Genomic DNA, 13,568 nt, shown 5'->3' with positions numbered 1-13,568 from the left:
GTTTTTGAGACAGAGACAGAGTGCGAGCGGGGGTGGCGAGGGGCAGAGAGAAGGAGACACAGAACCTGAAGCAGGCTCCAGGCTCTGAGCTGTCAGCACAGAGCCCGACGTGGGGCTCAAACCCACAAACTGTGAGATCATGACCTGAGCCGAAGTCGGACGCTCAACCGACTGAGCCACCCAGAGGCCCCTAATTAATGGGTTTTCTTAAACAATTTAGGTTTACAGAAACAACTGAGAATTACCACTCACTCCTCAATTCCCCCCAATTCCCGTCTCTAACCCTTTTTTTGCATTAGGTGGTACCTTTGCCAAAATCTCTGGGACAACACTGATACATCATCATCAACTGCAGTCAAAAGCTAGGGTTCCCTTTCAGTGATGTACCTTCCGTGGGTTTGGACAAACATGTAGCTGTCCTTCAGGGTCACGGAGAGTAGGCGTTTCTCTGCCTCAAACATAACACGGATGGTGTGTCAGAGGTCACTCTGTGTGTGGTTCTCTCTCGCTCCTTCCAGCTTGTTCAAGGGAAAAGCTAAGTCTGGTGCAAGGATGTCCTCATCTCCTCTGTAGGTCTTGACTGACTTGCATTAGCAAGGAGAGAGCAGGTCTGCTTTCTGCAGGCACAGCATGAGCTGGCCAGTATTTAACAAAACAAAACCGTTTTGTTTCCCTGGAGGTAGCCTCCTGTTTGTGGTGCAAAAGCTGGTTTTTCACCCACCAGAGTAAACTAACTCTGGCTTTAAGAATGTGAAAACAGGGGCTGCTGGCTAGCTCAGTGGGAAAAGCGTGTGACTCCTGATATTGGGATTGTGAGTTTGAGCCCCACATTGGGTGTAGAGATGGCCAAAGATAAATAAGCTTTTTTAAAAATGTAAAAATGAATGGTAGATAAGAAATGGTAACTACCTCCCATGACTATAACAGACCCCTGTGAGAATGAGAAATAATGACCGTAGGTTAGGAAATAAGGATTTTCAAGGCTCAAGTTTCAGGCCTCTATTTTTTTTTCCATTGCTGAAAAATAAGGTGTATAAATTTTTATGTATTTCTTTTCCTTAACTGTCTTTTTTAAATGTTTATTTTGAGAGAGGGAGGGAGAGGAAGAGCACACAGGCAGAGAGAGAGAGAGAGAGAATCCCTAGCAGTCTCCACGCCATCAGCTCAGAACCTGACACCAGACTGTAACTCAGGCACCCGGAAATCATGACCTGAGCGAAAATCAAGAGTCAGATGCTTAACCGACTGAGCCACCCAGGTGCCCCAAATTTTAATACACCTTTGGTGCAGCATTATTTTTATTTATTTTTTTAGTGTAACATTTCAATATGATAAAGTTTTACAAATTTTGCTTGCATCAACCGAGTGCTTGAATATAGCCTAGTAGCTGTTGAATCACAAATTAACCATCGCTTTTGCAGTCATTTTCACTGCCTGTAGATCAGCACTGTCCACCAGAAATACGATGCAAGCTGCATGTCATTTTAAATATTCTGGGAGCCCCATAAAAAAAGAGGAGGTGAAATCAATTTTATCATACATTTTCTGTAACCAAATATCTCCACAATGTTATTCTTGCAACTTGTGGTAAATACGTTGAAAAAATATGCTGAAAAATATGTTTAAAAAAGCCCACCATCACGCTAATGATAATGTTATAATAATCATCTATTGATATTTAAGAGTAACCTATTAATATCTCGAAATTGTGAAAGATGCATTTTGCTTTTGTTTGTACTAAGCCTTTGAAATCTAGTACATAATTTATGTCTGCAGAGCATCTCAAGGAGGGTGCTTTTTTTTTTAAGATTTTAATTTTATTTGTAAGTCATCTCCACACCCCACGTGAGCTTGAACTCATGGCCCCAGATCAAGAATCACACCCACCACTGACTGAGCCAGTCAGTGGAAAGGCGCCCCTAGCCTTTCATTGAAAATACTTTGATCTGTATTGTAGGATTTGCAAAATGTACAGCTGAAAAGGTAGGTTGGCATATGCAAATTGTTCCAAACATGTGTTAAAAAGTTTTCTGAGTTAGCCACATTCCAAGTGCCCAGGAACCAGAGAGAGCTCAGGCTACCATTTTGGAGAGCCCAGGTATGGACCCTTCGGGTGTGCTCGAACCCTTCCCCCTGCACACCTACCTATGAGTAAAACTACAAGAAGAAAATGGAAACCGTACATGAGAGTGACTCCCAGCTGCCACCACTATCAGTAATGTGTCACCTGTGCAATTGTTTAGCCCCTGGGCTTGCACAAACACAGGCTGAGCTTGACACAGCTCCCGCAGTCAGGGGTAAGCACTGAGAGCCTGTCCACCTCCTTCCCTTGACACTGGGAAGGAACACTCCTGGGCAGGGATCTGCGTGGCTGATCCCCTGACACTCCACTCCTGGGCAGGGATCTGCGTGGCTGACCCCTATGAGGTCACGGTGATGCAAGACTTCTTCATCGACCTGCGGCTACCCTACTCTGTCGTGCGCAATGAGCAAGTGGAGATCCGAGCCGTGCTCTACAATTACCAGGATGTTGGGGAGCTCAAGGTGGGTTCCCAGGGGGGTGGGGGCAGAGGTATGATGAAGAGCTTGGATGGTTGGGGGAGGTGGCTATGGCACCTGCCCCCCTGACTGATATTCTCTCCCTGGCAGGTGCGGGTGACCCTGCTCTACAACCCAGCCTTCTGCAGCCAGGCCACCGCAAGGAAACCGTATCAGCAGATTCTGAACATCCCAGCCAAGTCCTCAATAGCCGTGCCTTTTCTCCTCGTGCCTCTGAAGGTCGGTCTACATGAGGTGGAGGTCAAGGCTGCGGTCTACAATCGTTTCCTCATGGATGGTGTCAAGAAACCCTTGAAGGTCGTGGTGAGTCCTTGGGGCACCTGCAGTCCCTTGTCCTTTGGGAGAGGCTCCTGTCTCCCCATGCTGTCAACCCAGGTTGGAGACACTGACTCTGAGACACCAAGAGTGTCCAGTGTCCAGCCTAGGATGCTTGGGAGTCCTACAAGTTCGGAAGCAAGGCCAGGATTAGGGTGAGTAAGTGCGAAACACTTACATTTTCACTCTTTCCTAGTGATGAACATTCTCAAATATAATAGGAGATCAAGTCTTCAATAAAAATAAAAGCCTCATATCATCTTTCCTTAATATTTCCAAGCAAAATGTGAGATCATAAGAGCAACAGTGTTTTAATGCAATATTGTAAGGAATCAAAATTAATGCCAAAAAATCCATGATACACAAAAGATCAAAATTTTAAATAGAGATAGTGCCAAGTCAAACCACAATAGGAGCCTGAAGCTAAAGGACAAATGAAGGCCCCCATCTACGTGTCTTTTTTAATGGTTGAAATTGTTTAGTGGTTAATTTTCCCCCGTAACGTTAAAGTCATTGAAATAACAATGAAACATTAAAAAGCAAATGATTTAGTGTGGAGGTTCCTCAAAAAATTAAAAATAGACCTACCCTATGACCCAGCAATAGCACTGCTAGGAATTTACCCAAGGGATACAGGAGTGCTGATGCAGAGGGGCACTTGTACCCCAATGTTTATAGCAGCACTCTCAACAATAGCCAAATTATGGAAAGAGCCTAAATGTCCATCAACTGATGAATGGATAAAGAAATTGTGGTTTATATACACAAGGGAGTACTATGTGGCAATGAGAAAGAACGAAATATGGCCCTTTGTAGCAACGTGGATGGAACTGGAGAGTGTGATGCTAAGTGAAATAAGCCATACAGAGAAAGACAGATACCATATGTGTTCACTCTTATGTGGATCCTGAGAAACTTAACAGAAACCCATGGGGGAGGGGAAGGAAAAAAAAAGAGGTTAGAGTGGGAGAGAGCCAAAGCATAAGAGACTGTTAAAAACTGAGAACAAACTGAGGGTTGATGGGGGGTGGGAGGGAGGGGGGGGTGGGTGATGGGTATTGAGGAGGGCACCTTTTGGGATGAGCACTGGGTGTCTTATGGAAACCAATTTGACAATAAATTTCATATATTGAAACAAAAAAAAAACAAAAATAAAGGATAACAGAGCCTAACTCAAAAAAAAAAAAGAAAAAGAAAATGATTTAAAACTGACAGCGTTATTTTACAGTGATATATCTTATTTATACCCAAACTAGAATTTATTATAATATTTCTTTCCTTAATGGAACCAAATTCTTTTTTTTTTTTTAGATTTTATTTTTAAGTAATCCCCACGCCCTATGTGGGACTCGAACTTACAACCCCAAGATCAAGAGTCCCATGCTTTTCCACCAAGCCCCACAGGCACCCCCAGGAGCACAATCTTAATTATCCCTTTTATCAGGGGTCCCAGGGTGGCTCAGTGTGGCACCAATGGGAAGAAACCCCAGAGGGCGCCGGAGCCTGCACAAGGCTCCCCAGAGCCAGTGTGTCCACAACTCCCAATTCTGCACCCTCTGATGCTGGTAGCTTGAAATCTACTGTGGCAGGGATGTTCGCAGGATGGAAACTGCCAGTGCCACAAATCAGGATCTTTTCTTCCTGGAGAGATGGCTACCAAATGTTTACCAGCATGCCACGGAGGAGACTGGGTCTCCAAAGGAAAATGTGTGCGTTAGTACCAGCTTCAAGCAGAATGTGTGATGGAAGGGCACAAACAGCAGCAGTCCGGCATGGAAGGAGAGCTTCACTTGGGACACTGATAATAAGATAGCCCCTAGTTTAACTGAGCGCTTACTAAGTGCCAGGCATTGAACTCAGCACTTTATGCACATTCTTTTATTTTAAGGACATTTGAGAGGCAGTGGGGGTAAACTGACTCCCAGTCACAGAACTAGGATGGGTGATGCCATCGTGCCCATGCCCTGCTGATCAGCTGTGTCTGTTCTTTTATTCACCTGACTTCCCCCTCCCCCATCCCATCCCAACACTGTTCAGCCTGAAGGGATCAGAGTCAACAAAACTGTGGCCGTTCACACACTGGATCCAGAAAACCAGGGCCAAAGTGAGTCAGCCACAGAATGGTTGAGACCTGGGGGTGCGGGGTAGGGGGTGAGGCAGGGCCTTGTGGGAGAGGGTGACGCCATGGGTCCCTCCCATTCCACTGGCAGACGGAGTGCAGCGAGAGGAGGTCCACGCCATAGACCTCAGTGACCAGGTACCAGACACAGATTCAGAGACCAGGATCCTCTTGCAAGGTGAGCTGCCACTGACCCTCGCCCAGGAAGGCACAGCTCTGGAGAAGGGGACCTAATTTCTCCTAATTCTGGGCATGTATACTACCGTGCGTCCCCTGCCTCCACTACAGCTAGAACAGCAGGCCACCTCCCTGATCTGTTTTATAGAGGGTTCCAGGCAGTATTTAGTTCAGCAAATAGCCTTTGCTGATAGAGAAGCTTAAATGAGAAACAGTATAGTTCAAGAGCAGGAAATTCTGGAACTAATTGCCTGAGTTGGACGACTGGAGCCAGAAGGGAAAAGAAGTTCCTGGAAAAGCACCTTGTAACCTGTAAGCTGTAAGGTTTTGGGGAGAGACCCTTGGTTTTCTCATCTGTGATGGGGTGAATAATAGTACCTATATCAAAGGCTTGTTGAGAGGATTAAATGAGATACTGTCTGATGTTTCTCTAGAACAGCGCCTGGCAACAGCATGAAGCATGATCTAAGTATTGGTGACGATTGTTCTGGAATTAATTTGCCACTTGTGACAAGAGGCTCAGGGAGCAGATTTCTGTGAAGCATAAGACTCCCTTCCCTACAAATGTAGACACCCTCGCCACTCCCCTACCCCCATCTCCTACCTCCTACCATCACGTCCCCTCAGCCCCCAACTGCCCCTGACCTCTTTGGCATTGGCTGCCTGGAGCCTGGGATCGCTGGGGACAGCCCTGACCCTTCTCACCCCACCCCATGGTGGGTGAGTTGCTTGAGCCCTGTCCTCCCGCCCGGTTGCAGGGACCCCGGTGGCTCAGTTGACTGAGGATGCCATTGACGCCGAGCGACTGAAAAACCTCATCGTGATCCCCTCGGGCTGTGGGGAGCAGAACATGAAAAGCATGACGCCCACGGTCATTGCCGTCCATTACCTGGACCAAACGGACCAGTGGGAGAAGTTGGGACCCACAAAGAGAAAGGAAGCCTTGCAGCTCATCGAAAAGGGTGGGTCTGCCTGGGAGACCCTCTCTGCTCCAGCCACCTCCAGAGCAGGGTCCTCCCTGAGACCCAGGCCCCTTTCCAGGCCACGCCCTTCCCCTAAGCTCCTCCCCTTTCAGGATCCCTTCTTTTCAAAGACCTCCCCTGACCATTGCCCTCTCTGAGACCCTGGGCCCCTCTGAGCCCTCTAGAACTCCCTGTCTCACTGAGGCCCCCTTGCCCTGAACTCCCTTGAGATCCTTCGCCTCTCTGAACCCCTCTCCTCTGAGAACTCCTTCCCCTTTTAGAAGTCCCTTCCGCTCTCCCAGCAGACTTCCCTGCTCAGCCCTGAGCCGCCTCATTCCTCCCTGAACCCCTGTCTCGCCCCTCAGAGAATCCTTGTCCCCTGAGCCCCTCCACTCAGCCCCTGCTCCTCTGGAGACACTTCTGGCTTTCCTGCAGGGTACTCCCAGCAGCTGGCCTACAGACAGGACAATTCTGCCTATGCGGCCTACCTGGACAGGAAGCCCAGCACCTGGTGAGCGGTTCTGGCACCCCACTGAGCAGGTCCACCTGGGGTGTTCCAGCCAGGTGTCGCCCGAACACGCTGTGCTATGGACCCTCAGCCCACAGAGATGAGGCGCCCACCTTGAGCTGCCACGTGGCCTGTGGACATTAAGCGCCCCCTGTGGCTAGGCTGGCGCCTGACTTGGGTGGAGAAGCTGGGCCAGCTTGTAGGCCCCGCCCCTCTCTGCTCATTGGTTTCCTGGAATGGCAGTCTCTGGATCCCGGAGGCGATTGGCTGACGCTTTGTGCCGCCCACAGGCTGACAGCCTACGTGGTCAAGGTCTTCTCTCTGGCTTCCAACCTCATTGCCATTCAGGCCGATGTCATCTGCGGGGCGGTCAAATGGCTGATCCTTCACAGGCAGAATCCCGACGGGGTCTTCCGGGAAGATGCGCCCGTAATGTCCCAAGCAATGACTGTAAGAAGCATGGGTTTCGGGCAAGCTGGGGGAGGGACGACTGGAGTCACAGGATAGACAGGAGAAAGGCTTCCCCTCAGCTGAGAGTGTCACTTTCCCAATGCAAAGACCAGAGACCTTCAGAGGCTAGTGCAACACCGAAGTCCCTCCCCCTTCACTCTGAAAATATAGAACCCTTCCCAGCTGTGGTTCTCCAAATGTGGTCCCCAGGCCAGTAGCTGCATAATCACCTTCAAACTTGTTAGAAAAGTATGATCTCAATATAGACTTGAGATGCAGGAATCAGAAACTTCAGGAGTAGGGCCTAGGAATCACAGTTGCTACAACACCCCCTCCCCATGCCATGAGGTGCTGATGCATTCATAAGGTGGAGAATCACTGCCTTAGCCTGACATTTCAGATTTCCAATCTCACACCATCCCCCTACCCCCATCACATGCCATCTGTACTGCAAGGAGCTTTGCTCTAGCCAGCCACAGGGCCTTTGCACATGCTGTTCTCACTGTCTGGCATGCCAACCCTGGTCATCCTACAGGGAAATCTTTCCTGATCTCCACAACTGAGTCACACTCCCACTGTCCATTCTCAATGCCACATCCACTTTTCCTCCTGCACAGCACTCATCAATTTGTAATGATATATCTACTGGTGAGCCAATTGGTTCATGTCTGTCTCCCCTACTAGATGGGGAGCACTGTGGGGGTTGGGGCTAGTGTCTAGTTCTTGCCCACCATCTTATCCACAGCACCAGCAACAATTGCTGAATCAATGAATACTGAAAAGTGTGGCCCACCTAGGGAGATACTGATGAGAGATTCAACCCTGCCTTGACCTGCTGACCCTACAAGAGGTTTGGTCAGCATGTGGGGACACAGTGGTCATACTATCCTTGTTTCTTGCTTCCCATTCTAGGGTGGCTACCAGGAGAATGAGGAGAAGGATGTGTCCCTCACAGCCTTTGTTCTCATTGCACTGGAAGAGGCTAAAGATATTTGCAAGCAAAGGGTCAATGTAAGTGTCTGCCACCCTCTCCTTCTCCCCTCCCTACCCACGGCACATCCACCTTGGAGGGTGGGTGTTGCATTAGGGTGATTCCCGGTCCTCCCAGTGCAATAGCAGCCACCACAGCAGCCATAATGCCCATAAAACCATAATAATTCCCAGCATTTATTGAGCATTTAACTAAGATGCTCATCTAGGTGCTGCACATGCTAAGTCCTGTAATCCTTCTAAGAGTCCGAGACGTAGGCTACTCTTCTTATCCCCAGGTTACAGAGGAGAAAACTAAGACAGAAAGAGATCAAAGAATGGGTCCTTTCTGCCTGCTTTACCCTGTCCAGAGAGTGTCAGCCAATTTCAACAAAAGCCCCCTCAGCCTGCTTTCCCCATCACTGCTACATGATCAGTGCAGCATACCTTGCTGCTTCCCTGAAGAAAAGGCACAACCCAGACCCAAGAACACATCAAGGCTACTCTCTTAGTTCAGGAGATCTTTTAGGAAATTTTCCAAGGGGCCCATGACCCCAAAAACGAAATGATTACAAATATTGGCTCACGGCTGTCTCTTTTTCCTCTGGTTTTGGTTCTGAAGCAGAGAAGCTTAGAAAGATGGACTCCCGAGAGTCTCTGCAATTACTCCCTCTGCTTTGTCCTGGGGTTTGAGAGTGGTTTGTTTGACCTTAGCTTGCCAAGTTAGAGAGCCCAGGATTTTGCCTCAGGCAGCTGCCCCTCCCTTCATCGGACTCAAGACAGAGGGGACAGGGCTGTTGACTTGAGGGCCTCAGAGGGACCCAGGCCGTTCTGGGCCCAATAATTCCTCTCTCCCTGCCACCCAGCCTGCCCAACAGAACTTGGCTGCCTTCCTTGGGGAAATAGCCAGACCAAACCTAGAGCTTTCAGATTCCCATAGGGTAAATTCTGATTGGCCCACCCCGGGTCAGGTGGTCATACCTGATCCAATCAGCTGAGGCCAGGAAGTAGGTCTTACTGAGCAAATATGGCTGCTTCCACTGTGGCTGAGTGAATGAAAGACCGAAGTTTCTGCAAAAGTTAAGAGTGGATGGAGAACAGGCAGCTGGGCAGGGAAGCTGGGCAGCTGGGAAAGGATTAGTTTCTGCTGCAAGGCACCAACATTTTCTTCTACAAAATGGCAACACTGTAGCAGGATTCTTGCAGAGAGAGTCGTGACATAGAGGCTTATTTTCCAGGAAGCAACTTTATTCGTGCCAGCAGGCTCAGTTGGGTTTATACCCTAAGAACTGAGCCCCTAACTCCAGGTGGCATAGTGTTTTACATATCTTTTACTCCTTTGTCTCCCATATATGGTAACACACAAACATGCAGTCTGATCAAGGGATCTCATGTTACAGGGTCATGAGGGATGTCAAGTACTCTTATAGCCAGGTTGCCTGAGGTTTTGTTTTTGTTTTGTTTTTTTTCCTTAGGGAGGGGCCCTACCACAACAGTATAACTGAGCATAGCATAGGCTATAGAAGCAGATTGCTGGGGTGCAGATCAGGAGTGTGCTGGAACTAGGGTGCCTGGGTGGCATGGTCGGTTGAGCCTCTGATGTCAGCTCAGGTCATGATCTCCCTGTTAGGGAGTTCCAGCCTGGTATTGGGCTCTGCGCTGACATCTTGCACCTTGGAGCCTGGAACCTGCTTCTATTCTGTCTCTGTCTACCTGCTGCTGTCCTCTCTCTCTCTCTCAAATACCAATAAACATTAAAAAAAAAAAAAAAGTGTGCTGGGATCAGTCTGTGAAAGCCAACCGTTAAACTTCCAGGGCTTTCACAAGCTAGTTGTTAAACACAATCATTCTTTTCAAGCAAATTATGTAAACTGACTTTAAACACTAAGCATTAAAAGCAAAGGTAAGAAACGCTCAAAACTCATCACTTCCTGATTGTTTCATTACTTTCCCTCATTATCTATGACAAATCTATCCATCTCGAGGTTATGTACCTATAAGGTGGAAATGCTATCTGATTCTGTGCTACTGCCCCCCTCCCCCCAACTCTGCATTCACTGACTCCACATAGTTTGAATTTGGCCACGGTAATATTTACACCAAGGAAGTTGGCGAACGCTGCACATCATGTCTTCCTCCTTCCATCATCTCTCTGGGTCTCAATCTTGTCATTCGTGCAGTAGAGATGATGATGAAAATAATGCCAACCCCATGGGATCCTGAAGTTCAGCGATTTCCTGTGTGACTGCCATATAGTAAGTGTTAGCTGTGAAGCTGATGATTAGAGAAGAGGTTTCCCAGTGGGGTGCTGAAGCTGGGTCATACTAGGTCATGAGTGTCTATCTGCGACACATATTCTCCCCTTTATGTTCAGGGCCATTACGTTGGTAGCTTGAAATTGCCCACAGTGGGAGCATTTACACCACAGTAATCGGCAGGCAATAAAACAGACCCCTGGCCCTCATACACACTCCGGAGAGCTGGTGCTTAAACTGTTACCAAAACACCACTGGGTATATAAACTATCCCAGGCACATCAGAGTTACTCAACAACGAGGCAGTTCACGGAGACTAAAATGTCTGGAAAACCCAAAAAAGAAAAAAAAAAAAAAAGACAGATTCTAAACAAATATGTCCCAAGGACAGAATCCTTCCTCATACCCAAGAATTGGCATTTGTGTGATGCTTACCAGCTCTCTGTGGTTGCAATGTCCAACTTACCAGAGAACCAATCCTCTTTCTCACAGAGCCTGGAAAAGAACATCAATAAGGCAGGAGATTATATTGAATTCCACTATAGGAACCTGCGGAGACCATATTCTGTGGCCATTGCAGGCTACGCCCTGGCCCGATTAGGCAGGCTGAAGGAAGATCTCCTCGAAAAATTTCTGAGCGCAGCCCAAGGTGAGTGGCAGCCTGGTGAAGAACAGAGGCATGCATGGCCAGGGTTTGGGGGTGGTCATCTTGAGCTGGCATGTGGCTCTAAGCTATGCTACGATGGGCAGCTTCAGGTTGAGCTGGAGTGGATGGTGCTAAGCCCTGCTTGGTGAATGGCTCTGAGGTGTCAGAATCCTCACTGTAAGCTACACAAGAAGGTAGCATCATTCATTCAACAGCTATGTTTTGAGCACTTGCTATGACACAGGAACAAGGACGTGAGCTCTGACATCAGACAGACCCACATTCAAATCCCCCTCTGCCACATTCTCACTGTGCGACTTTGTAAAAGTCACTGACCCTCCCTGGACCTCATCTGAAGAAGATACTTACATCATAGGTGGTTGACAAGATTGAAGGAGTAATGTAGGTAGAAGGTCTAGCATACAGTGAGAGCTCTATTCCGATGTTGTTGTCGTCATTATCTCAAGGGTAATTAGGATTAGATAAGATAATGCCATAGGGAATTTAGCACAGTGCCCAGCACACAGTGAGCACTTAATCATTGGCTCAGGTAATATACTGCATCAGGTTTGCACTCACTGATGTAACATATGTCAGGACATATACTGAGGTGGTTTAGCACAATGGAAGCTTGTTGTTGGTGGACAGCTCTCTTCCAGACAGTCATGTGGAGATCTGGGCCTCTATCTTTTCATGACTTTGCCACCACGGGGTGCTTGGGATCCACTCCATCTAAGCAGAAAGGGAAATGGTCAGGTGGATCATTCAAGGGAGGTAGACCAGGCATGGAAGGGGCCCCTAACATTGCCAGTGTCCATGCCATCATCCAGAGTTCAGTCATGTGGCTGCACCTGCCTGCAAAGACATATGGGAGATGCATTGCAACTGTGTGCCCAGGAGGAGGGAGCAGTGTTTTTTTTTAATGTTTATTTATTTTGAAAGAGAGGGCATGAGCAGGGGAGAGGCAGAGACAGTGGGAGACAGAGAGTACAAAGCTGGCTCTGTGCTGACAGCAGACATCCTGATGTGGGGCTTGAACTCCTGAACCGTGAGATCATGGCCTGAACCAAAGTTGGAAGCTCCACCGACTGAGCCACCCAGGTGTCCCTGAGGAGGGAATGCTTTTTAATGATTATCTCTGCCACAAGTGCTTTTGTGGGCACTTGGGACATCGCAGTGAATACAGCACAGCCCTTGCCAACATGGTTCACACTCCAGTTGAGGAAACAAATGAGTAAATAGATTGCTATAGAGCATCACAGTGCTAGGACAGGACAGCACATGATGTTTTAAGAGACAGAGGGAGGGCCTCACAAACTCTTGGGGTGCCATTGAAGCTGAATTGTGCAGGATGGGATTAACCGGGAATACATAGAGGGTACAGAATATGAAAAGGCCCAGGAAGTAAGAATGACCATGGAAAGTTTAGGGAATCTCCTGTAGATCAGTGGGGCTGCAGTTGAGAATTGAAATGGAAGAGTGAAGGTTAATGAAAGAAGAGAGTGAGGCAGGAGCCAGCAGATTGAGGGCCTTGGATGTCAGTCAGGACACCTGAACACCAAGGAGTCTATTGTGAGTCTTTTTCTGAGTTTTCTTGAGCCATCTCAGGCTGGACTGTGCAGTGAGCATGGGGAACGGGATGGGGGGGGTGCATCTCTTTGCAGACAAGACAAGTTGGGAGGAGCCTGGCAAGCACCTCTACAACGTGGAGGCCACATCCTATGCCCTCTTGGCCCTGCTGCTGCTCAAAGACTTTGACTCTGTACGTCCCATCGCCAGCTGGCTCAATGAGCAGAGATACTACGAAGGTGGCTATGGCTCCACCCAGGCAAGTGACCCCATATCCCCCAGGCACCTGCATGCCTACCTCCTCTGGCTTCCCACTGGTCTCCCAGAGAACATGTTAACCAAGAGGGGCAGTCCTTCTGTCCCACAAGCCACAGTGGCTGTAATGGAATTGAGAGGTCAGGATTTTTTAGTTGTGAACCCAGTGGTGGATTCCAGACTACATTCTGGATGCCCAAGCTGTGTTCTGAGCCTTCTGATATCTAGACCATGTTCTCAGTTCCACCAGGCTCCCAGTGTTAGTTCATCTTACTGTGGGTTCTAGATCATGTTCTTGGACATCAACTAGGACATCATATAAGCCTCTCTGACCCAGGAGAGTGGGTTCTAGGACATGGTTTCAATAGCCTCAGGCTCCAGTTGACCCCTTTCTTCCTGGCAAGCTGCCAGTCTCTGTCCATTTGAAATCTAGAGCATATGATCAGTATCCCCAAGCTCCAAATTCATTCCTTTTTTTTTTAATTTTTTTATTTTAACGTTTATTTACTTTTGAGACAGAGAGAGAGCATGAGCAGGGGAGGGGCAGAGAGAGAGGGAGACACAGAATCCGAAACAGACTCCAGGCTCTGAGCTGCCAGCACAGAGCCCGACGCGGGGCTCAAACCCAGGGACCACGAGATCATGACCTGAGCCGGAGTCGGACGCTTAACCGACTAAGCGACCCAGGCGCCCCTCCAACTTCATTCCTTTTACACAAATGGGTTCTAAACACATTCCCAGTGGCTCCAAACCTTTGTCCTAGACTCTGCCCTGGATGGGTTGT

General features: G+C 48.3%; 1 protein-coding gene across 1 annotated transcript in view; it reads left to right on the top strand.

Moving 5' to 3' along the window:
• LOC109261023 (complement C3-like) overlaps positions 1-13,568 on the top strand; it is a 40,185-nt gene that overhangs the window by 19,826 nt on the left and 6,791 nt on the right. The window contains exons 20-29 of the mRNA XM_053898204.1: positions 2,402-2,544; positions 2,650-2,862; positions 4,912-4,978; positions 5,085-5,171; positions 5,929-6,132; positions 6,568-6,643; positions 6,931-7,090; positions 8,003-8,101; positions 10,807-10,963; positions 12,625-12,788. Coding sequence (XP_053754179.1) covers positions 2,402-2,544; positions 2,650-2,862; positions 4,912-4,978; positions 5,085-5,171; positions 5,929-6,132; positions 6,568-6,643; positions 6,931-7,090; positions 8,003-8,101; positions 10,807-10,963; positions 12,625-12,788 — 1,370 coding nt within the window. The remainder of the gene's footprint in view (positions 1-2,401; positions 2,545-2,649; positions 2,863-4,911; positions 4,979-5,084; positions 5,172-5,928; positions 6,133-6,567; positions 6,644-6,930; positions 7,091-8,002; positions 8,102-10,806; positions 10,964-12,624; positions 12,789-13,568) is intronic.

This window comes from Panthera pardus, unplaced genomic scaffold (assembly GCF_024362965.1).
Source record: "Panthera pardus isolate Hobbes unplaced genomic scaffold, ASM2436296v1 HiC_scaffold_8, whole genome shotgun sequence".
Taxonomy (NCBI): domain Eukaryota; kingdom Metazoa; phylum Chordata; class Mammalia; order Carnivora; family Felidae; genus Panthera; species Panthera pardus.
This window is presented reverse-complemented; position numbering and strand designations above follow the sequence as displayed.